Genomic DNA, 26,040 nt, shown 5'->3' on the forward strand with positions numbered 1-26,040 from the left:
AAAATAAATAACAACCTTCAGATTCTCCTCGAGAATCGTTACAATACTAAATAAAATCAGTCTACTTTGCCCATCGCCTCCGAATACGGGCCAGCCTTTTTCAGCGCTATAGCTATCCCGTTTTGTTGCACCTCCTCGCCAGGCAAAGCCTTAGGAAGAAACCTGGGAATAGCGTAGACAGCTAACAGCGCCAGCAAGTGCACGATCCAGTACAGCTTAGCGTACACCGCTATACAGGGCCAGAACTCCAAAAGTATGAACGGGAACGTGAGATAGGCCATCACAAAACGCGTCGTGGCGAAGGTTATCAGGTCGTACAGCAACTTCGACTCGGAGGAAGACGTGAAGTGACTGCGCAGATGTCTACGGACCGTCCGCGCAGCTATGGTAAAGAGGGCGCCGCTCATAAACGTTAGGTAGTACCCTAATTCGAAACCGTGCCACAACGCGCTTAATCCGAACGTGAGGAAGGTCGAGTATTTTTGTACTCTTCCGTAAACTATAAAACGTAACCAAGAGTTTGTGCCTCTGTTCCAAGCATCTATACTCTCTTTAAGATTCGTTCCGAACTCGAACTTGAATATATCCACGTTGGAGAACTTGTTCCAGTTTGTTCCGTCCCATCCCATTCCCGCGTTATTGCAAATGGCGTCCGCCAAAGTCCACGCGAAATAATACTTGGTTCTCACTAAGGTAGTTGCCACAGTTAAATACCAAAACTTGTAGCTGAACGTGGTGTTTTCTATGAAGTTGTCGTCTTTGAGTCTGCTGATAGGGAAGGCTGGAAGAAACAGGACGAAGACTAAAGCGCATACGATGCCGAGAATGAGTTTCTGGAAGACCACGCGATTGAGGCTGGGCTCGTGGACGATGACTTTCTGCATAGAAGTGGTGGGTTTCTTGGTGGGGGTTAGGGTTTGGCCTTCGATGAAGCTGATGTAGTCCTTGTAGAAGATGACGGGGCCGGCCATCAACGACGGGAACATCAGCGAATAGCTGTAAAAAAGAATTTGGTTAGGAACAAACTATATAGAGGGTGGTCCGAACTGTTGTAGCCTGGAAACTTCCTAAATGTATGTCCTAATATGCTTAATTTCGGAGATACAGGGTGTAGAAGTTTCATTTTTATTTCAATTTTTTTCGAATAATTTCTGAAAAAACGTCAATATTTGGATGAATTTTTGGAAAATTGGTGTCTGGGAGTTTTTTGGACATGAGAAATTTGATTTTGATGTCAATATGACTCCTACATATAGAGGGCACCACCTACATATTTTTTAGCTGGTTTGAAGAGTAATCACTTTTCGTCCGTACCTGTATAAAACTACTGAGTGAAAAAATATACACCCAAGCAGCATTTGGACGTCGGGACAACGTTGTGTCACGCGACCAAACGTCGGGGCGCAACGTCGGCACAATCTCGTGCCAACCCTAGTCTGCACTAGTTTGGAGAATAAATTTTGGGTTGAAACGACGTTGGATACCGACGTTGGCTAGCAGCCTAATTTAGTACAAACTGCAACGTTGTTTAAAATCCTAATTCACAGAAATACAAAACTATAATAATAAGTCGCGTTTTATCCTAAATTGGGATAATTATAGTAAAAATATTATTTTTATGATTTAGTTAGAGACATATGCCAGATGGTAGTAAAGGAAAACAAAACAAAAGTATTTAAGTATGGAGGATATTTGAAGATCATAATTATTGAAACACTTTAACCGACTCTGTAACTCGTTACTCAAGGAAAAAAAGTTAAACGCAAACAACTTTATTGATAAATGTATTGTCTCTACATTGAAAAATACTAATGGGCTTCAAAATTAAAGAAGTTTTAAAAAAATTCTTGAATTTTTTTAAGTAAAATGAGAATAATTTATTCGCAGTCGAAAAAATTGCTTCCGCGTGTTTTTTAGGGTCAAATATTTCAAGTTAATGTATTCAAAAAGCAGGAATTGCTATTTTAGGAACGAAACATTTTCTTATTCAACAACATGGCGGCTTTTACTTTGTTGTTTTGGAGATTAAGATGGAGTAGTTCGAGTAGTCGCATACTGGACTAATAAAGTCGCAGTTTAGTCTTAACAGGTAGTATACTAGTCGCAAGATTGCCTAATTTAGTCATCCTAGAGTCTAGCTTGTGCCGCCCTCTATAATCTAAATAAACGAGGGAATGGATAAAGTATCGGTAATATGTCGATGTATATTTAAATTTAATTTGATATGTACCTTTCTTATGTAGCATTTTAATTAAGTTTTTTTTATAAAAAACAAAAACAGCACTGAACTGTCTGACTGAACAATGAAATGAAAATTTAAGATTTAAGGTTATGGTTCAATACAGTTGCAAAAAGGTAGTGGCTCGACGTCCTACCAACGTAAGAATAAGGAAATCTAAACAACGTTGGAATTAGTAAAACAGACGACGTTTGCATAACGTTGGAATAGGTCCTAAAAGTGACGTCGGAAAACTCTTTATTGCCCAACATTGTAACTACTTTGTCCGAATCACCTAAAGATCACTTAAGCAAAAAAGGTTACAAGACAACGTTTATTCGACGTCGCAGAGCTTTTACTTTGTTGTAGTACTAGTTCAACGTCGGCACAACGTTACAACAACGTTTACATTTATAATTTAATACCCAAGGTACGGAGCTAACTATTTTTTGTAACTAATCCAACGTTGTGTTTAGTAAACATTTGGTCGCAAGTCGTGAAAATGCTACTTGGGCATTTACGACCTTTTTTTATGTAAGAAACGTCTCTTGGTAAAAATCGCTACGTGCAATGGTTTTCGAGATATTTGGAATCGAAATTATCAATACCTGTCATCACTGACATAAATTAAACATGTTGACTAAATAGTTATTAGAGTGAAATCATAAATTTTAAATGTTTTTGTGTCAAAACTTCAACAAAAACTGTTTTATTATCATTTTTTCGCAGAAAAATTTATCATTAATTTAAAAAAATAAAAATTTCCGAAATTTATTATTTTAGTCAAATAACTATCTACTCAATGTGTTTATTTTTTGTCAATAATGACATGTATTGACTATTTCCATTCTAAATATCTTGAAAACGGTTGCTCGTAGTGATTTTTACCAAGAGACATTTTTTACGTGAAAAGTCACGGAAATTTACATTTTTTCAATTAGTAGTTTTATTATAGTATTATTACGGACGAGAGAAAAGTTATTACTTTTCATAACAATTAAAGCACATGTCGGTGGCGCCCCCTACAAATAGGAGTCATATTGACATCAAAATCAAATTTCTCATATCAAAATACTCATTTTGACTCCTCAATTTCTCCCCAATTTTCATCCACACTCCTCAATTTTCATCCAAATATTGACGTTACTTCATAATTATTTGGACAGAATTGAAATAAAAATGACACTTCTACACCCTATATCTCCTAAACTAAGCATTTTATGACATACATTTATACGAACTTTTTTACTTATTTTTATCTGCAGAATATGCTGCCAAAATTTCCGGAATACAGTTCGGACCATCCTGTATATATGTATATAACGTTTTTTTGTTAGAAATACAGGATAGTTTTAAGAAATATTTTCTATTACATAAAATGTATACGAAAATGAATGATTTGCAATAAAATCAATGTTTATATCTTTATTTATGAAAAACTTTGTACTACCTTTTAACTCTATGGAACCACCTAACAGTGAATGGAAATGAAGTTGGACTTTTTTGTTATTGACCAGTTCGTAAAAAATGCTTTTTTCAAATATGCTAATGAGCCACCCTCATTTCATTTGAAGAAATTGAGTTACGATTAACAATTCATTTAGGGCATTTTTAAGTGGCCACGAAAAGTTACGAAAAACATTAGACGATCAAATCTATTTTACCAAGGACCCTTAAAATTCTATTTCTTTAAGCATAAATGCCAAAAGTTCACAATTTTTTACAAAATAAAGTAAAAAAATACCGAAGGTACCGTTTAAAAATCAAAAGTTGTTTTCATTTCCGGTGAAACAGGAAGTGACCGAAAATAATTGAATACGTCAATCAATCCTGATTTCTATCGTATAGGAACATACCAAATCTCGTTTTTTTATCTGAAAAATTAAAAAAGTTATAGCGGTGAGCCATTTTTGAAGAACACCCGCTATTCAATCTGTGCATTGAATATGCACTCGATAAAACAATACACGCAAATATCGACTTATCCTTAAGAGCCACTGACAAAAACCTATACTGACGTCTACATCGATGAGACCTCTTTTAATTGAAAGCAGATTGTTTGCAGAGCTCTTGTCTCATTGCGATTCCATTTGCGTGTTCTTTTTTCCTGTTTGTGCAGTCAGTATGAATCTGACGTATCGCATTGTGCACACCTCTCGCCGATAGCACGATAATGTTTAGTTTTGCTACCGTAATGAAGTGAAATCGATCATTCCATTTATCGGAACCATTGTTGTATCTATGTATGGATATCCAGTTGCCTGTGGTTTACTAGTAAAGATATTTTTAATTTTGTTTTAAACTAGGGTTAATAACGTTTAATATTTTGAGGTTTATTTATTTTATTTTAGATCCTTTCCTTGCTAGTTCATCGGCTTTTTCATTGAGTTGGATGCCGTTGTAGTGCTTCATTCAGAACCTCGCAAATAGTGGTTTAAATTAGTGGTTTCAATTAGCGTAGAAGTTTGCTCCTCTAGTTTGAATGTAAGCATTCAGAGCGTCAAAATTACTGGTAGGAATTTTCAATTAGTGGAAAAAGTTAACAAACTTCTAACTTTTCCAGTAATTATACTTCAAAATTTGCGAGAAATGTCATTTTGGCCTTTGATTGTCATCCGTCAAGAGAAAATGTGGTTAGAAATCAAAAGTTTATTGTTTTATTACTTTGAATAAAAAGACTAAGGAAGGAGCATATCAAAAATCTTAGGTCCACCGCGATGGGACTCAAATATGGCCGACTTAAATTCCGGTTTATCAGTGCCGTTCTAATTTTATTTAAAAAATGTAAAACTGTGATGTAGGGTAGACAAAATAATTTTTTTTTATTTTACGTTGTGAATAAATGTTGGTAGTTATTAAAATTGTTATAAAAACATATTATTATAATAAAAATAGATAAGTTTTAATAATTATTTATTAACACAAACATCCGATACGCTACTGAAGCAGGTAAGTCAAATTGACGTATCTAAATTCTTTGACATCTAATCTTTGACAAGTAGTAAATAAAAGCAAAAATGCAAGAAAAAATGTATAATTAGTTAATTTAAGTGAATTTCATAAATGATCGGTTTACTACACGTATGTATAATTATATAGTCACTTACTAGCGAAAAGTTGTTCCATTATTCCACTCGATTTTTGCCAAGATCTACCGTACGCTACACAACTAGTGATGTTGATAGCGAATATTTCCATTCGAATTTTGCAGGAAATTTCAGAAATTTCCGAAATTTCGGTCCCAAAATCACGAATATTCGCAAAAATCTGAATTTTGCATGAAATTTCTTTTCAAAATATACGGTAACAGTCGCGAATATTCGCGCGAATGTTTCATGTATAAAATAACCTCAAAAGGTGTAAGCAATGTGTAAAAATACTCAGTTGAAATATTTAGCTGTTGCTCTGCTATCTTTACCAACGTCATCTGCAGCCACTGAGAGAAGTTTTAGTACTTACAGTTTTATCCATACTAACAAAAGGAATTCCTTAACTGCCCAAAGAGCCGGCAAAATAATGTTCGTAGCTCATAACAATAAATTATTACTACAAAAACAAAAAGTGGATATGGAGCATGATATTCAACAATATGAAACTCCTCCAGAACCACCAGAACCCGTAGAGGTAGAGTTCCATCCTTCAGAATCAGAACCAGATGATACATCAAATGTATCTGATTTGGAAATAGAACCTAACGAAGCTTTGAGTAAGACTATGGAAGGAGCATATCAAAAATCTTAGGTCCACCGCGATGGGACTCAAATATAGCCGACTTAAATTCCGGTTTATCAGTGCCGTTCTAATTTTATTTAAAAAATGTAAAACTATGATGTAGGGTAGACGTAGGGTAGACTCAATAATTTTTTATTTTACGTTGTGAATAAATGTCGGTAGTTATTAAAATTGTTATAAAAACATATTATTATAATAAAAATAGATAAGTTTTAATAATTATTTATTAACACAAACATCCGATACGCTACTGAAGCAGGTAAGTCAAATTGACGTATCTAAATTCTTTGACATCTAATCTTTGACAAGTAGTAAATAAAAGCAAAAATGCAAATTATAATTACTTATAATTTAAGTGAATTTCATAAATGATCGGTTTACTACACGTATGTATATTATATAGTCACTTACTAGCGAAAAGTTGTTCCATTATTTCACTCGATTTTTACCAAGATCTACCGCACGCTACACAACCAACTAGTTTAGAGGCTTTTTCGATAAATCTCGATAGTGTCACTGTCAATTTAAGTTCTGCCACAATTTCCATCTAGATTTACTACCTTTATACAACTATCAGTAGTAGAATAAATAATAAATAACATAAAATAAGCTTCGTAAAGACGGACAAATCCACAAAATTTCAAATCAAATTCAAATGTGTCAAATGAATCGTCAAACGGAACTGTCAAGGATCCCCACCCTAGAGTCCTTTTTCCGCCCACCATGCATGAATCCATGGATAGCGTTATGCTCCTTCCTTAGTATTCTTATTCAAAGGTTAAGTTATGTCCTAAAATCTCTTTTTCTATGGATATGTCATTATTTTTATTATACGAGGGAAATTTTGAAGACGCTTCTCAGCATTTTCGATGTCGTAAATTATCAATTACTTATTGAGGAATTTATTTTTATATATTTATTTTTTGATAAGGAATTACGAACGTGCATTTTTTGAACACCCTGTATCTGCATTGAAAACTGCATCGATAAGGGAATTCAAAAGAGATGTATGGTCTAACAAAATAGTGCAATAAAAAGATTAACTGATAAAAACAGGTGATCTTGAACAATGTAAACAATGGAATTCTCTCAAAACTTGACTACAATGTACTTAAAAGAATGTCAATTTCGACACGAACAAGTGTAATAATCATTATGCTATTTATATTGTTGAAGTGGAAAATAAATGATTTTAAAATAGATTCCCGCGATGTGACGCGTGAGTCACGGTAAACACAACCAGACGAAATATTGCAAAAAAATGGGAAAATTATAGTAAGGCGCTTTAAATATTAATAGTAGAAATAGTTAATTTAAAAAATAAATTAAAAATGTATCTGTTTTTACTTTATCCGATAGAAAGTGGCACTCTGAATAGAATGACATATCATATGCCAACTTTTGACATTTTCGCATATGGATTATTTAAAATTGTTCTTAAATGCATTCAAGAGCCACCTTTTAATAAAAATGTCAAAAGTTGATATATAATATATCAACTTTTACATTCTATTGAGAGTGTTATTTTCTATCGAATAAAGTCAAAAAATACCATTTGTAGTGCCATTTAAAAATCAAAAACAATTGAATACGTCAACCAATCCTAATTTATGTCATACACCAACATACCAAATCTCGTTATTTTATCTAAAAAAAATAAAAGCTTATAAGGGTGATGAGAAACACTCGGTATAAGTATTCATTTTCCATGTTGAACATTATAGTTGTATTGAAAACTTTTGCTTGTTCTAAAATGGTTATTGCCATTTATACTTTTCCAAATTTCCATACCGTATTATTAAGAAAAATATGTAAATATGGTTTAATTTTTTTAAAAGTCCTAAAAATCAAAAGGCGTTCCTATGGTTATATGATTTCGTATTCATTCTTTGATAGATGGTTATTATTAAATTTGATTAACGTCATATTCTTTGCTGTTGTTAAAGTATCATATTTTCTGATAATTATCATCGCCCTTACCGTAGCATTGATCTAAGTAAATTTTTTTTGTACTTTTTTAATATTTTAAAACAGCAAAAAAAGTTATGTTAGTTAAAATTATATGAATAACAATCTATCAAAGAATGAAAGCGAATTTATATTACCATAGAAACGCCTTTTAATTTTTAGGACTAATAAAATTCAACTATATTTTTCATTTTTTTCTTAATTTTCCCTAAAACGATATGGAAATTTGGAAAAGTATAAACGGGATTAACCATTTTAGAATAAGAACACATTTTTATGAAGAATGAATCTTTCCCAAAATGTCAATAATAAAAAAGTTTTTCCTCTTGTAAAGACAATCCGGGGACATCTTGTTTTTTAATCAAGGATCCTTGGAAAAATACATTTGCCCAAATCAAAAAATATTTTTAATCATACATCATTTTTTTTCAAATGGAACGAGTATGGCTCATTAGCATATTTGGAAAAAACATTTTTTACGAATAATTTGGTACCACCACAGATTAGGTATACTATATGTATACAGATAAAAATCTTATCCCTAATTCGTGGTACAAAAATTGTTTTTTATGACGATGTGCAAACGAGTAAAATTTCCTGTACGCAAAAATAAACTCGCGTAAAATAACAATAAAGAGCATAATAGAGAGATATCGCTAAACCGAATAGCGTGCATGGACGTTAATAAGGCCAGGTGTTATTTCCTTTACGTGAGGTGGAATAGGTGGTCTCTTCATTTATAGTTATCGGATCGGAAAGAATTCTGTTCGCGTCGCGTCCGCTATTTAAACTTAACCTAACTTTGAATTTAAAACTTTGAAATTGTTTTGTTTACTAGGTATTTTAAAACTAAAGGGCTAAAGTGCTTATTTCCAGTGCTTTATTGTTCAACGTTTGCCAGTGGGTTTAGGGTAACAAGCAACAAATTCTCTTAGAAGGGCTAAGTCGTCATATGCTGTAAACCTAAGCCTCTTTATAGGTTCTTTAATATTGGAAGAGGTGGAATCCATATTTTGGGCCATATTTATTTAATTAAAACTAATCCCAGCTACTTAAATATCAAATTGCCTAATAAAACTAAAGTAATAATTCAAAACAATTCAAACATAACCTAAAATAAAAGATCTCGCCGGCCGGCCCCGGTTGTCAAATACCCACACATGCCCATTTAAGCAATTTTTAAACGTTATTTAGAAATAGCGCTTGGTGTAATTTATCTGTAAATTACGTCAGGCGGTAACGTTATTAGCGGGTGTTGAGTTAAAAATTGACTCGCGCATATCGTAACCATGATAAGGTACGCGTAAATACTGCATGACGCTATTCGGTTTTCCGATATATCTCTAATAACTGTACCGGTCAGGCGCTGTGCACAATTTTAGAGGCCATAAGTGGGTGTGCTAAGTGCGCAAACTAGTAACCTAACTAGTGCCCGATTCCGAAAATTGGAACCACGAAAAACAATAAAGAAAAAACAAAGTTTATAATCTGTATAATCTGTGGTACCACACACTTGGTATTTCAAGTCAAATTGTCGTTATGAACCGCATGTTACAATTTCAAATAAACCATATGCGAAAATGTCAAAACTTGACATATGAAATGGCATTCTATTCAGAGTGTCATTTTCTATCAAATAATGAAAAAAAAATACCGAGGATTCTTAATCAATCCTAATTTATGTCATGTCATATACTAACATACCAGATATCGTTTTTTTATCTGAAGAAATAAAAAAGTTATAGTACCTGAAAAATTCCAAAACTGACGGCAGTTTATCTACAGCATGATATTTCTGATTTTCTGTGAGTGATTCTCTCTCCTTCACCGTGCCGTCGTGTAAGCTGTAGGCCAAACTGGTCACTTTCTGCGTGATGACCATCAGCGGACCGCTAATGTCCAACGAACTGTCGTCCAGGAACTGGCGGTGCAGATGGACCAAGGACAGGTACAGCATGGCAGTGAACAGGACTGCCCCGTGCATGATTGCGGGGTTCTGCGTTAAAATAACCTAAAATCAAAGAAAAATATACGATAACAAAGTAGCATGAACTAATGCCCGATCCAGACCAAGCAGACAAAACAACGACAAAACAGAAACATTCATGTAGAATGTTTAGAAGGGGAGTTAATCACTGCGACCTTATAGATCTATTGTGTGTTCCCCTTTCTTGAGTTATAACGAGTTATAACTCATCATACAGTCTCAAGGCTTTAACAAAAGCCAGTATCTGAGACGGCTCCACAGAGGGCAGCTCTCCATCCTCGACATCAGCCATGACAAAGGTCATGGCACGAATGGTCGTCGTCTCGGCGCACTCAGTGATAAGGTGTTCTGGTGTTTCCCCATCTTCCCCACAGAATCTGCATTCGCCGTTGTTTCTCAGCTTCAGTCTACCGAGGTGTTCGTTGAGGAGACAGTGTAATGTTAGAAACCCCGTGACAATCCGAAGATTGTTTTTACTTAAAACAAGGAAAACCTTTGATTTTTCTCGGTCATAAGTTCTAAGGAACTTTTTCGAGTGTCTTAGACCGTTGGAGGACACCCATTCCAAGTTACAGATGGAGTCTTCCAGATTCTTCAGTTCCGCTTTCAGTTGGTTCCCGTTTGGAAAACAGAACGGTTCTGGTCCAGTTAGTGGAGTGTTCGCTCCTTTTCTAGCTAGATCATTTGCATTTTCATTGCCTTCTATCCCTTGGTGAGCAGGCACCCAGAGTAGGAGGACTTTATTTTCTTTGCCTAATTTGTTGAGCTTCTCCAGGCATTCTTTGACCAACTTCGAATTGATGGTTACTGAGTTGATCGCGTTAAACAGGTTCCAAAATATTTCAAATGCTAACCAAACCAGTCCAACCTTTTGGCTTTTAATATTATTTAAATTTGTGATAACATACATAGGTAACCTAATTTTTAAATTCACCTAAATAAAAAATAGTAATATCAAAATAATTTAAAAATGAAAAAATGAAAGGGAATTACAATGGAGCAAAGTGGAAAGGAAATAAAAGTAGATAAAAATAAAATAAAACTAAGTATAAATTGTACTGAAGCTGTGGTTGGTTCCTTGTGAACAAAACCATCAATTTTCTTGACGTTACAATTACAAAACATTCTAATAGATTACAATTTGATATTTACAGAAAACCCACTACCACAGACACTGTAATACATAGTCAATCACACCAATCCTGGCAAATCAAAATGTCATCCATTCATAGATTAGTAATGCTTCCACTGAGCCCAGAGAATTTTAAAAAAGAGTTAAATATTATTAAACAAATCGCCATCAACAATGGATATAAGTGTTCCCTTATTGATAATATGCTAAAGAAAAAACAAAACAAAATATTAAAGAAAAAAATTTATTCCGCTAATTCTAAAGACAATAACAATTATCGACTTTTAAACTACATTCCTAATTTAACTTACAAAATATCAAATAATCTCAATAAAATAGGATGTAAAACTACTAACGTAAATAAAAGAAATTTAGGTCAAATTTTATTAAATAATAAAGACAAAACTAATGTCAAAAATAAGTCGGGTGTATATAGGGTGGATTGCAATGATTGTGATGCATAGGCCAAACAGGTAGAAATTTAGATATAAGGATTAAAGAACATGTAAAGTCTATTAATAATCTCCAGCATAGTTCTGGTCTTGCAACTCATTGTATAGTAAATGATCACAAAATTAATGAAAACTCAATTAAGTTACTACACAGAGAAACAAAAGGTAGACGCTTAAATTACATTGAACAGTTAGAAATACTAAAATCTGTTAAAAACGAAAATAATGTTAACGACCAACAAGGATTTCTAAACACATTTTTTATTATCCCTATTGTAAACTCTCTGAACTCACCTCCATAGCAAATATATACAGGGTGTTTCAAAACAAATGCGAAAAACTTTCGGGGGTGATTCCTTGTTCAAAATAAAGGGTAGTTTGCTTTATAAACGTTAGGTCAAAAGTCAACCATTAGATATCGCTGTACAAAGGTGGCGGAAAATTAATGTTTTTATTTTTTATCTTGAAAACAAAAAGAGATAGACTAATGAAATCTTATGGAAGCATTACTGTTATGAAAACACACTTTCAGGTAATTTTTTTACTTTTTTACTATTAACTTGTATATTTTTTATTAGCCTGTGTGGCATTTTGATAGCCTGTGTGGCTTGTTTTTTTAGCCTGTGTGGCATTTGATAGCCTGTGTGGCTTGTTTTTTTAGCCTGTGTGGCATTTTGATAGCCTGTGTGGCTTGTTTTTTTAGCCTGTGTGGCATATTTTTTTTAATAGTCTGTGTGACTAGCCTGTGTGGCATGTTTTTTTGGCCTGTGTGGCATTTTGATAGCCTGTGTGGCTTGTTTTTTTTAGCCTGTGCGACATTTGATAGCCTGTGTGGCATATTTTTTTAATAGTCTGTGTGACTAGCCTGTGTGGCATGTTTTTTTAGCCTGTGTGGCATTTTATTATTTTATTTAAACTTGTATTTTTAAGTTGGACTATTGATAAATCATTCAAGTACCTGTTTAATTTTAAATTCACTTTATTTTAATAATAACTGGTAACATTGTTGCTCACACCATGTTTTTTTCTTTAATTGCAGGTAGGTCATCTCGGTAGCCATACAAGACTTTTGTTGCTATACAACATTTGTCCATTTGCAGCGCCCAGATCAAAGTTGGCTATTACCATTAGTAACGTACCATCTATTAGAATTATTTTTATTTTATATTATTAGTTGTATTTTATTATACAACATTTACGCTCTTTAAATTTGTTTTATGGTTTTTATTTTTAATTTGAGTTGACCGCTTGAAAAAAAAAATGTTTGGCCCGTACAATTATTATCGTTATTATCACTAGATTCTTAATCTAAAAATGTTTTTTGTCCTGACATGTAATGCTTTACATTTTATTTTTTAATTTCAAATCGGTTTATCGAGTTTTATCAAAAAAACACAAGAGATAAAAAAGTTTCTAAACAAACTAAACTATCCAAATTAAAGCATTTGCATGTGTTTGATAAGATTTTTCTTTAAATTTCGTTAACAAGAATGATAGGGGTAGTTTATTTCAACCCCTTCCACTCATTTTAAAAAAGTGAAAAAATTACCAGAAAGTGTGTTTTCATAACAGTAATGCTTCCATAAAATTTTATTAGTCTATCTCTTTTGGTTTTCAAGATAAAAAATAAAAACATTATTTTTCCGCCATCTTTGTACCGCGATATCTCCCTAATGGTTGACTTTTGACCCAACGTTTATGAAGCAAACTACCCTTTATTTTGAACAAGGAATCGCCCCCTGAAGTTTTTCGCATTTGTTTTGAAACACCCTGTATATAGTTACAGTGTAGTTAGACGATTAGTTCTTAAAATACTCTTGAAAAAGGCCTAACAAGCCGAAACATATATGTAGAGTTAAAGTTACTCTTATTAAGAGTTTTTTGATACATCTAAAAGCGTGTTTTATTAAAATACTAATAAAACTAAATATACCGGGTGCGTCTCAAAAGTGGCTTACCACCATAACTTTTTTATTTTTTCAGATAAAGAAACGGGATTTGGTATGTTAGTATATGACATAAATTAGGATTGATTGACGTATTCAATTGTTTTTGGTCACTTCCTGTTTCATCGGAAATGGCTACTAACTTTTAATCTTAAATGGCACCCTCAGTATATTTTTACTTTATTCGATAGAAAATGACACTCATATGTCAACTTTTGATATTTTCGGATATGGTATGAACCAGGACAAGACACGAAAAATATTAGACGATCAAATCTATTTTTCCGAGGCTCCTTGATTAAAAATTAGTTTTTATCACAGCCATGGCACTCTAAATTGAAATTTAAAATACGATTTTTTAAGCGAATATGTCAATAATTGACATATGATACCATTCTACTCCGAGTGTCATTTTCTATCAAAAAAAGTAAAAATATATCGAGGGTAACATTAAAAATCAAAAGTTGTAGTAATTTCAGGTGAACAAAGCAAATCTCGTTTTTTTTGTCTAAAAAAATAAAAAAAAAGTTATAGAGGTCAGCCACTTTTGAGACACACCCGGTATAGGACTAAAAAGAAATCACTTCATGGATAAAAAAGAGTGCATATGACTGAAAATAAAGTAGGTTTGGACAAAGTTAAAAATCCACCGTCTAAAATTTATAGCTAAATATCATTATGATCCATATTAATTTGAATTTTTATGGCACATTTAGCAATAAAAATTATGTTTGTATTAAAAATATATATTGCATACATTATTATATAACCAGCAGTAATTTTTATTGCGCCGCTTTTTCATGATTCAATTAATAATTATACAGAGTAATCCTGTTATAAAGAAAGTTCCTTACAGTAAATTTCATAAAGCAGTATAATAATGTATTGTTAAAAAACTATAAAAACCCGTTTTTAATTATTATAATAATCGCGGATAATTAACATTCCAAAGTAAATACAGGGTGTCCCAAATAGGAAACTGAACATTAGTGACTGAAATTTACTCAGAAAAAAAAAATATTTTATACAGGGTGTTTGAAAAATATACGGGTAAATTTGAAGGTGATCCCTCATCAAAAAATATAAAAAAAAGTTTCTATAAACTACTTAAACTACCAAACTTTTCTATGAGTCCGGAAATACTTAGTTTTAAAGATACAGTATGCTAAAACTTTTTAAAAATAGTTTTTTTGCTATTATCTTAAGCGTATTTTTTTGAACTTGCTGTAGATAGCACTAAATATCAATGTTATAAATTGTAATTTGTTATTAAGGAAATGAAGTTAATGAAGTTAATGAAATTTGGCCGTGGATTTTTCGAATACCCTGTATAATTAGTGACACAAATACGCTGAAAGGCTCAATTTTTTTAAAAATAAGTAATGATTTTAGATACAATTTGAGTTTGGCGCTAGTTAATTATACCGGGTGCGTCTCAAAAGTGGCTTACCCCAATAACTTTTTCATTTTTACAGATAAAAAAAACGCGATTTGGTATGTTAGTATATGACATAAATTAGGATTGATTGGTGTATTCAATTGTTTTTGGTCACTTCCTGTTTCATCGGAAATGACTACAACTTTTGATTTTTAAATGGCACCCTCGTTGTTTTTTTACTTTATTCGATAGAAAATTACATTCTGAATAGAATGACATATCATATGTCAACTTTTGACATTCTCGCTTAATAAAAAATTGTATTTTAAAATTCAATCCAGAGTGCCATGGCTATATTAAAAATACTAATGCTTCATCAAGGAGCCTTGGAAAAATAGTTAAAAACAGTTAGAAAATGCTCCAATCGTATTTTTAATCATATCTCAATTTTTTCAAATGGAACGAGGGTGACTCATTAGAATATTTGGAAAAAGCATTTTTTTACGAATAATTTTATACCACACACTTGGTATTTCGAGTCAAATTTTTGTTACGAACCGCAAGTTATAATTTCAAATAAACCATATGCGAAAATATTAAAAGTTGACAAATGATATGTCATTCTATTCAGAGTGACATTTTCTATCGAATAAAGTAAAAAATTATCGGGGGTGTCATTTAAAAATCAAAAGTTGTAGTCATTTCCGGTTAAACCGGAAGTGACCGAAAACAATTGAACACGTTATTCAATTCTAATTTTATATCATATACTAACATACCAAATCTCGTTTTTTTAACTAAAAAAATAAAAAAGTTATAGGGGTGAGCCACTTTTGAGATGCACCCGGTAGATTAAAAAAATAACCTAATAATTTTACTTACTAAATAACAAACTGCAGGAAGAGCTGCCAAGTGTAAGGCCTGATATCCAAAACAAAAATATCCCATCCATAGTCCAAAAATAAGTCCAAAAGAATGTCTGACTGATGGGCTGACCTTAGCTGGACTTAAAACTGTCCTAAAAACCGAACCAAATCTATCATCAGTTATGTCATTAAATTACACTTTTTCTAACTTATTTCGGAAACAAAAAGAAAAATAACAGCGTCTGGCAACGCCCATTTCCTGAACATCAACCCCGACTTACCTGTACAACGTTGCCAAACCGAGGGCGAAAACTTGGGAAGCGATGAAATTGAGCTGATCGACTTGGAGACTAGTGTAGCTACTCAGTCCTTCCAGCAGTCTGGAACCTGGATAGTTGTCCAGTTGCTGCGTCATTTTGATTGGGGTTTGTGCGTTTTGTTCCCTCAATAATTCGTTTCCTTATTTAGACAAATATCATTTTGGCGTAGGATGCTTGTAAAGCGGGTCAAAAAGTTTTCTTATGTATATTTTCAAAAATATTTAGGTGGTATATAGTTTTATTTCAGTCGAGGGGATTAAAAAACAGTTAGTTTATAAAATATTTTCAAAAAAATTGCCGGGAAGTTCTTGTTAGTTTTGTTTTTTTTTCTTAGTTTTGAATGTTGTTCTTTCTTCGTATTTTCCAAGGATAAAATTCTAGCGTTCTTCAGTGTTTCACATCTGAAAAAAATAAAATAAAAGTAAGCAACAAGGAAATTTAAATTATCTTCTGAATTGGCCTTAATATTGCAAGCTTCTTATTTTTCAAAGATTAGTACAAAACTTTAAAATAAAATCTCTATTATTAAAAATATATCTTATAAACTGCCCTGTATAAATACAAACATGTCCCCAGATAAATGGGTAATAAAAAATAATAAAATAATAGTAAAGGCGTGATAGGATGAAGGGCAATGAATTCTAAAGTGCGATAGCCTAGAATTTATAAATAAATACAACAAAGGGGGGAATTATTGCTCAATTGATCATTGCGTAATAAATTAATCCACTGTCCTCGGCTATTACTTCTAAATTTTGTAGTAAATAAAATTTATTTACCATAATGCAATAGAAAGAAGGATAAAATAAACAATAGAAAGAAAGAATAATAAAATAATCTATACTAATATACAGGCTGTTTCAAAACAAATGCGAAAAACTTTAGGGGGTGATTCCTTGTTCAAAATAAAGGGTAGTTTGCTTTATAAACGTTAGGTCAAAAGTCAACCATTAGGGAGATACCGCGGTACAAAGATGGCGGAAAAATAATGTTTTTATTTTTTATCTTGAAAACGAAAAGAGATAGACTAATGAAATTTTATGGAAGCATTACTGTTATGAAAACACACTTTCAGGTAATTTTTTTAATTTTTTAAAATGAGTGGAAGGGGTTGAAATAAACTACCCCTATCATTCTTGTTAACGAAATTTAAAGAAAAATCTTATCAAACACATGCAAATACTTTAATTTGGATAGTTTAGTTTGTTTAGAAACTTTTTTACCTCTTGTGTTTTTTTGATAAAACTCACCGATTGGAAATTAAAAAATAAAATGTAATGCATTACATGTCAGGACAAAAAACATTTTTAGATTAAGAATCTAGTGATAACGATAATAATAATCATCTAGATAATAACGTATTGCAGTAGAGTAATGTCAAATAAAATAATATTAGGAACATCCTAAAAAGTAACAGCGGCCGACTAGATTTTTTTCTAAAAAAATTACAGCAGCCCACTAGATTCTTTATCAGAAAATTTTTTTTGTCCTGACATGTAATGCTTTACATTTTATTTTTTAATTTCAAATCGGTGAGTTTTATCAAAAAAATACCAGAGATAAAAAAGTTTCTAAACAAACTAAACTATCCAAATTAATTTTTTTGCATGTGATTGATAAGATTTTTCTTTAAATTTCGTTAACAAGAATGATAGGGGTAGTTTATTTCAACCCCTTCCACTCATTTTAAAAAAGTGAAAAAATTATCAGAAAGTGTGTTGTCGTAACAGTAATGCTTCCATAAAATTTTATTAGTCTATCTCTTTTCGTTTTCAAGATAAAAAATAAAAACATTATTTTTCCGCCATCTTTGTGCCGCAATATCTCCCTAATGGTTGACTTTTGACCCAACGTTTATGAAGCAAACTACCCTTTATTTTGAACAAGGAATCAACTCCTGAAGTTTTTCGCATTTGTTTTGAAACACCCTGTATAAAATCCCCTATATAAAATCCTTAAGTGACATACTGATTAATCACGATCCTGCTCAAACCACTCAACGTAAGAAGCTCAATTTTGGCATACAGGTTGATGCTAGGGTGTAGAAGTTCGATAAGAAAGAATTTTTCGAAATTCCAGTTCCAAGAGGGTGAAACCACCCCTCAAATATTACAATATCTTTTATTTAAAAAACGGTCAAGTTCCCGAAAAAACGCTTAAACACGTATATTTTATTTTGTTTTTTTACATTTTTTACATATTTTAAGATTTTTAAAAATGTATACAGAGTGTTTTGAAAAATCAGGTCATTGATTAATCACGATCTTGCTTAAAGCGCTTGACGTAAGAAGCTGGTTTTTGGAAAACAGATTGACTTTAGGGTGTAGAGGTTCGATAAGAAGGGATTTTTCGAAACTCGAATTCTAAGGGGGTGAAACTATCCCTCAAATATTAAAATATTCTTTATTTAAAAACCGGTGAGTTTTTCGGAAAAACCTCTTAAACACCTATATTTTATTTTGTTGTTTTACATATTTTAAGATTTTTTAAAAATGTATACGGGGTGTTTCATAAAATATGACCATTGAGTAATCACGATTCTGCTTAAACTGCTTGATGTTTAAAGCTGATTTTTGATAAACGGAGTGACTGTGGGGTGTAGAGGTTCGATAAGGAGAGAAAAAAAAGAGGGTGAAAACGCCCCTCAAATATTACAATATTTGTTATTTAAAAAACGGTTAGTCTTTCGAGAACACGCATAATTTATTTAGTTTTTTTACTTTTATTTTTATTTTGAAATTTTTTAAAAAATCATACAGGGTGTTCCAAAAAGTTAGGTATTGATTAACCACGATTCTGCTTAAACTGCTCGACGTTTAAAGCTTATTTTTGGCAAATGTGCGAAAATTTTATCCAGTTTGTATGTTAATGGAAATTCTTGCTTGGCTTTATCATCACCATTACAAATTATTAATTCGACGCGAACGAAGTCGCGGGTACACGCTAGTAGATAATTTTCACAACTTCCAAAATATTATTTTGAAGAATCAGTTAACGGCAACATGATACAATTTAGAACCGTTATAGTTTAAATCTAAATATAATCGTAGTTGCATAACAAACAATTTTTCAATCTAAATGCAACAATTTATTATTTAAGCCAATTTCATGTGAATATCAACAAGATTGAATTGAGACTTTAACATCAATATACAGGGTGGCCCATCGAAAACGTTCCGCAAGGCATAACGGCCAGGGTATTTATTTTTTCAAAAGATCCAAAAACACGTCAATTTTGTTTGTGAGGTGCGATCAGGTGCGGTAGTTGCTAGATAGCTGTTCTGTGACTTGTACGTTGAAGTTCTTCTCAATATCGTTAAACTGACCTACAATAGAATTTCCAAAAATACCAGCCCACACATTCAATTTCTGAGGGTTTTGTGTGTGCACCTCGTGAAAAACCCTGGGGTTGTCCTCAGCCCAGTACCGACCATTGTGCCGATTAACTACACCGTTCAAAAAGAAAGTACACTCATCCGAAAAACACACATTAAATAGGAAATTATCATTCGCCACTCGTTCACTCATAGCTTCACAGAATTGCAAGCAACGATCAAAATCGTCTTCGTTGAGTTCTTGTACCAACTGAATTGTGTACGGGTGGAACTTGTGTTTTTTTAATATCCTTTGGAAACTTGTACGATTCCCGCCGGTCTTATTGGCTAATTTTCTTGTACTCAGAATACTGTCCATGGCAACTTGGCTCAATATGAATACCTCCATAGGTTCATTTACTACAGGATTTTCCCTCTGCCTCTTTTTATTCATAACGGAACCAGTTTCGCGAAATTTTGCTACTAACTGGCGAACAATTTTGCCATAAAAGTGTTTGAATATCTGCGCAACCCGATTGCAAACATCTAGAAATAATAAGAAAAAACAGCAAATTGATCGACAATCCTTATCATTTATTCTGATAAATGTTTAAAAAACTTTTCAAATCTCAATCCTTCATATTTTCCCAACGACTCGACCGATCTTCAAAAACGAAGCAGGAAATTATAGAGAATAAAAAGCCCTTTTCATTGCGCTACCACTTGACCCCCCTTCCCATTTGAAAAAAATCGGGGGATGACACCCCCGCTTAGAGGTTTGAAGATTTTGCAATAATATTTCACAAACAAAATTGATGTGTTTTTGAATTTTCTGAAAAAAAAATTATCCTGGCCGTTATGCCTTGCGGAACGTTTTCGATGGGCCACCCTGTATTTTATTTTAACAATGTTGGTATAGCACAATTTTGAAGTATATTTGATACCAATTAAACTATTACTATTGTATGTAATTGAGGATGCAATTTTTAAATTCATTATTGCCAACCATGGACATATTCTTCACCGGGCTGGCAAACTGGAATTTAAATTTCCCGCTGGAGATTCAGGTGGTAGCTCTGCTGTAAAAAATGTCAAGTTGCCCGATTTATTTATTTATTTCCTGGCATTGTCATTCGTTTTGCCACCTTAGTTTTGTATTACGAGTTTTTGTGGGTTAAATTAATTGTGTTGTGATATTTTATTTATTTATTTATTTGCTAGTAAACATTAATTACATGTTAGCGACTGTAAGGTCTGCTAACATGTAACGTTTAACATGTAACATTTGTAACTGTAAACATGTTAAGAACAATGTTCCACTGAACATTGTTCTTTTTAAAACCTCTTTTAGTGCGAAGTGTACAAGATAGCTTAATAGCCGTAAAAACTCATCGCAGCTTAATTGGAATATTTTGAACGGAAAAGCGGTAGTAATGGTCCTTTATGTCCCTTAAGTGCTGTTAAGATGTCGCGTTTTGTTGATGTAAATAATAGCTGTTTATATATTTATAATTATTTAATTTATGTTTGTTTCCTAAGATATTTTGATTAAAAGAAAATATATAAAAGTAGGCAACGCTGTGCCAGTCAAGCTTAATCACGCGATTAAAAGTTTATTTCATATGAACTGTATACCTATTATTTATATATTGTTTAAGATTAATTATAATTAATCTTAAATTTCTCAATTCTATAGAAAGTACTGTGCGATAAATAGAGTGCAAAACAGAATATGGAATAACAGACATTAATAGAAAATAGAAAAGTATAATACAGTGATACAAATAAGTACATTATTTTACAATTTCTCACTTTTATGACATGAAAATTACGTTTCACAAAGCTTAAAAGTGCATGTCAACCTGGATTTATATCCTTCAAACTATAGTTATACAAAATTAATTAATCAATAAACAAATGGTGGTCAGTGATAAAATTAGTACAGCTCAAATGCATAATTTCGAATTAAAAATAGGTAATACACACATCATAATCATCATATTTTGATACGTTTAAATACTCTAGGAACTACATATAACAATAATTCTGGAAATAATGGGCTAATTTTAGAACATGCCGAATATCAAAAATATTGTGATCTGAATTTTAATGAAAATCACCAGATATATTTTGGTAAGTACTTAATATAAACAATATTGGATAAACATATACCCGTTTACTACGTAAAACACAACAAACAACTACTAATGATGATTATGATCCTTGAGATTCTAAATTTTAATTAAATATAATTAAAATAAATAAAAAGATCTGAAAAACAAACGAGATAAAATTCAATTGTGCTGTTGCAGTTTTATTTATATTATGTACCGATTTATTTACCTAGATAATTATAAAATATTGCAGAACAATATTCTGCTCTTCAAATTTTAATTATGATTTTACTGTTTTAGGATTTCAATAATATAAATAAAAAAATAACAATATCATTAACAGAATATTTCCGTATTTAGTATTTCCTACAATGCGTCACAATATAAGTCACTGCACATTTCAATATTGTATAAATATTTATTTTGTTATTAACATATGTAATTAAAGAAGCTATTGTTAAACGGATTTTTTTTGAAATATGAGATATGATTTTACGGTTTCGCATTGTAAAAATTGACTATGAAAATGAATATCCTTAAAAAACGTTCACTGGATTCACAAATAAATACCCCAATTAACCAAAAACAAGCAAAGAATAACCAAATAAAGAAATAACCAAATTCTCTGTAACCAAATAAGATTCAAAGGTACCCTTAAATTAATCAGATTAATTAAGTACATACACAGTAAATTAATAACTTTAATATAAATAAAAATTTGTAGTCGATTTTCTAATATCTTGCATGATTTATTATTTATTCCAAAGTTAACCAGGAAAGTAACTATTACCTTTGCTATTACTAAAATTTCACAGAGAAATTAAAGAAAGAAATCATAGACAAACAAAGATGACAATTACCAATAATAGTTAAAAAAAATCAGTAACTACCTAAGTACTGTACTGTGTTTAAAAATCAACTTTCCTAAACAATTACTTTCACCAATTTATGAATCCATTAAAACGCGTTAGCCACTAAAGCATTAACAAATTAAAAAACTGCATTCTCCGTGTCAACTCTCTAAATAGCACTTTTTCGATTGCGAGGTTGTCAAGAGACGTTATTATTGTTATTGTTGGACATTTATCAAACAGAGTTTGAAGAGTAGACTTTCTTTTCCATTATATACTTTTAAGAGGCTAACTACAAGTTAAGGTGAATAAACCATATTTTGTGGACACCCATCAGACATTGATTGATATAACTTTTTTAAGAATTTTATAAAAAAAAATTCAGAAACAACATTTGGCATTGGTTTCTATGTAATTTGACAAATAAATAAAGCTGTCTCTTTAGTTGTCAGTTTTGAGTTAATATTTTTTAATTCTCTTTCGTGTCGATTGCTGATTGATGTAATTTTATATGGAAAATGACGATTGGTGACATTTTATACATTTAATACGTATCTATTAAACTTTCATGCCATTAATAAAACATAGCTGTCAATTATTGTCAAACAAAAAGGACATTATGTATTCTGCAATTGAAATCTTGAACACTAATTTAAATATTCAATTTATGTATTTCGTAATCCAAAGTGCTCTTAAATCACAGCATCTCACAACGTTGCCACTAGTTGCTTTAAATCCAAAAGATATATTCATGTACTGTTTGCTGATATAGCCTCATACCCAAATTTTGTTATAACATTTTATAATAATTGAAATACAATACACTTCATCTCATATTTTTTTATTTTACTCATATTTTTAAGTGATTTTTAAAGTAAAAGGTACTAAAAAAATAAGCTCAAAAATAAGTTTGTATTTTGAAAGAGAATTACCTATTACTATTTTAAATACTCTTGTTAAAATAACAGTTGTGTTGTTTATCTAATGTGTTAATTAGATTATGTTAAAAGTTATTAACAGAAAATCTAAATTTTCCTTCTTCACGGAGTAAGTGTGATTTTTTTTAAATAATATAATTTCTTGTAAATGTGGCAACATATGTAGATAGTTTAAAAAATAGCAAAACTAGATCAATTCGGTGGCTATCAAAATGTGAACAGTTTTTTGATTTTCAAACTCAAATAATTCGCATGTTTTTTACTTACATACCTATTTGAAAAATGGGTAAATAGTAAATATATTTCTTAGCCTCTACAATAAAACTACTCTAGCAATTTACCTGAGTAAAGGTTCATTTTAATTAGGCAGTTGACAACAAGCCAATTATTAGTTTCGTGTTTACTTGACCATAATTAAATAAAAGAAAGTATTCTTTAGAAAAAAAGCAAAAAAAAAGTACCTAGGTATAGTACTACAATTTATTTACTAAATTATTCCACTGAGGTTAAAGGCATTTGATCTGATTTCGGCGAATGGTATACAGGAAAGATAATAACGGTACTTACTATACATATTTAACATATGCGTACTTACGAAGGTACTATAAAAGGAAATTAATAATTAGATTTAACCTGAATTGACGTCGAGTTAAAGAAAAATACTCGGAGAAATTACTAATAGAATTTGCAAAATTGTTGATTTAACAAAATAAGCAGAAAAAAATAAAAAAAGTTATTGGAACAAGTTAATTGTGATATATGCATTATACAGAGTGTTATTTCAATAAAAAAAAAACTAAATAATAATTAGGAGAGTGCTTTCTAATTTAGGTACTAAAAAAAATCCATACCTTTTACGAAATGTGGAACTGCAAATAAAATTTTTGAAAATTTAGAATTTTTTGAAAATTTTTTTGGATTTTTTTTATTTTAGTTAAAAAACATAATAATAATATCTTCAGAATATCGCAATATAGATACTTAGTAGGTTAAATTTGCAAGAAAGAAATAATGAACTGAGAATTGTTTTTTTAAAGAAACGTTTTTGTTTATAAAATTTTAACACCCCGTAATTCAAAACATTATATTTTCATAAAAAAAACTTCATAAACCCCCGATATAACCTATATTTTCAGGGATGGTAAATCTTAATAAAAGAAATACCTACATTTACTATTTACCATTTTTCAAATAAGTAAAAAATATGCGAGTAGAGATTTGAGTTTAAAAATTTTAAAAAATGTTCACATTTTAAGAGCCACAGAATTATTCTTGTTCAGCTAAATTTTTTAAATTTAGTCCTTTTTGGACCTACATTCGCACAGATAGGATGGTAAATCTTGATTAAAGAAATATATTTACTATTTATCCATTTTTCAAATAAGTAAGCAAAAAACATGCGAATTATTTGAGTTTGAAAATCAAAAAAATGTTCACTTTTTTATAGCCACCGAATTGCTGTTGTTTTGCAATTTTTTAAACTACCTATGTTGCCACATTTACAAGAAATTATTTTATTTATTTTAAAAAGATCCAAAATTAAGTTGCCTAACTCGCCTAAAAACTAACGCAAAAAATATTTGTAATTAAATTAAACTTATATTTACAAACACGAAAATTGTGATTAAGAAATATGAAAAAATATGAACTACCTATTGTCCTATTGGTGTTCATGAGGGCAATCATTTCATTCTAAAATGACACTAAATAATAAAACATTTACAGTCATTCTATGACAGAAAGACTGCCCTTGTTAAGAAGCATTAACTGCTTTAAATGAACTTGATTCCAGCGCAAGTTGTTCCATGAAAAAAACACCTAAATAGAAGAATCATATAAATAAAAACAAGCAATAATAATGAAATGACACATAGAACCACTCGTCTAGAGAAGGAATGGCTTTTGACAAGATTTAAATAAATTATTGCATTAATTTTTAACAACAGTTGTTCTGGGTTTAGAAAAAAAATAAACAAGAGAGGAACTAACGGTTTGCATAATAACAAGGTATGTTAAATAAAATTACATATGCATACCTTTATTCCTACGTAAGTTTCTATAAAAGGAACTAAAAACTAAACAAAAATACAAAAGATAACTTGTTGAAGTGATATTTTGTTTAAAAAAAAATGGCAAATTAAATGAATAAAGTAATAGGGCTTAATACACAATTACCGGTACTCTACAATCATAACACGACCTAAAACCTAGATTACACACGTTTACACCACCCCTATGACACACAAAACCTCCCTCGTGAGTCACGAAAACAAAACGGGCACATTTGGCAACAAGCAATTAACCTCTTTATCACCTAAACACACCTTATTTTGATCCGATCTCGCTCTCCTGCTTGTTTCTCACTGATGATTTGGTCGTTTCTCTTGAAAAAACTGCAAATTTCACTGTTCACTGATGAAAAAACCGGACGAAATTCGATGCAATAACAAATTCGCTCTTCCCGGCTGTCACACTGACGGACGCTTCGCACAGCGCCGGATAAAAACTGAAAACTGTTTGGACGTTGCCAAGTCGACGCGGTTAGAAATCTGTGTCGTCATGGTCGTAGTATGTTGGAGGTTCAAAGTGGGAGAGAAATTAGAAGAAACGCGTGATTTTGTGGGAGGAGATTTTTTTGCATTTTATGGAGAGGGTGTGCCAAGAGGTTTGCAACAAATGAAATATTTACGACAATATTAAAAAATATTGAGTAAAAAAGTTTATACAGAATTACATACTTCAGCATACTCTAAAGTATACAGGGCGAATCTTATTAAATAAGTGCAACGTTGGCTAGAAGCCTAATTTAGTACAAACTGCAACG

The 26,040-nt window shown here is 31.5% G+C and overlaps 2 protein-coding genes across 2 annotated transcripts in view; one reads left to right on the forward strand and one right to left on the reverse strand.

Moving 5' to 3' along the window:
- LOC115880522 (lysophospholipid acyltransferase 1) lies at window positions 1-25,726 on the reverse strand. The gene is made up of 5 exons (XM_030897740.1): window positions 25,541-25,726; window positions 15,961-16,400; window positions 15,696-15,831; window positions 9,667-9,929; window positions 1-996 (listed from the first exon to the last, which is right to left on the reverse strand). The coding sequence occupies exons 2-5, from the start codon at window positions 16,092-16,094 to the stop codon at window positions 57-59; spliced, it is 1,473 nt and encodes a 490-aa protein (XP_030753600.1). The 5' UTR covers window positions 16,095-16,400; window positions 25,541-25,726; the 3' UTR covers window positions 1-56.
- The window catches only part of LOC115880527, a 16,531-nt gene continuing 16,110 nt past the window's right edge, over window positions 25,620-26,040 (forward strand). The window contains exon 1 of the mRNA XM_030897750.1: window positions 25,620-25,881. Within this exon, the coding sequence (XP_030753610.1) occupies window positions 25,632-25,881 (250 nt within the window). The 5' untranslated portion in view covers window positions 25,620-25,631. The remainder of the gene's footprint in view (window positions 25,882-26,040) is intronic.

The sequence above is a fragment of the Sitophilus oryzae genome, unplaced genomic scaffold (genome assembly GCF_002938485.1).
Source record: "Sitophilus oryzae breed Bouriz unplaced genomic scaffold, Soryzae_2.0 scaffold_1081_pilon_pilon, whole genome shotgun sequence".
Classification (NCBI taxonomy): Eukaryota; Metazoa; Arthropoda; class Insecta; order Coleoptera; family Curculionidae; genus Sitophilus; species Sitophilus oryzae.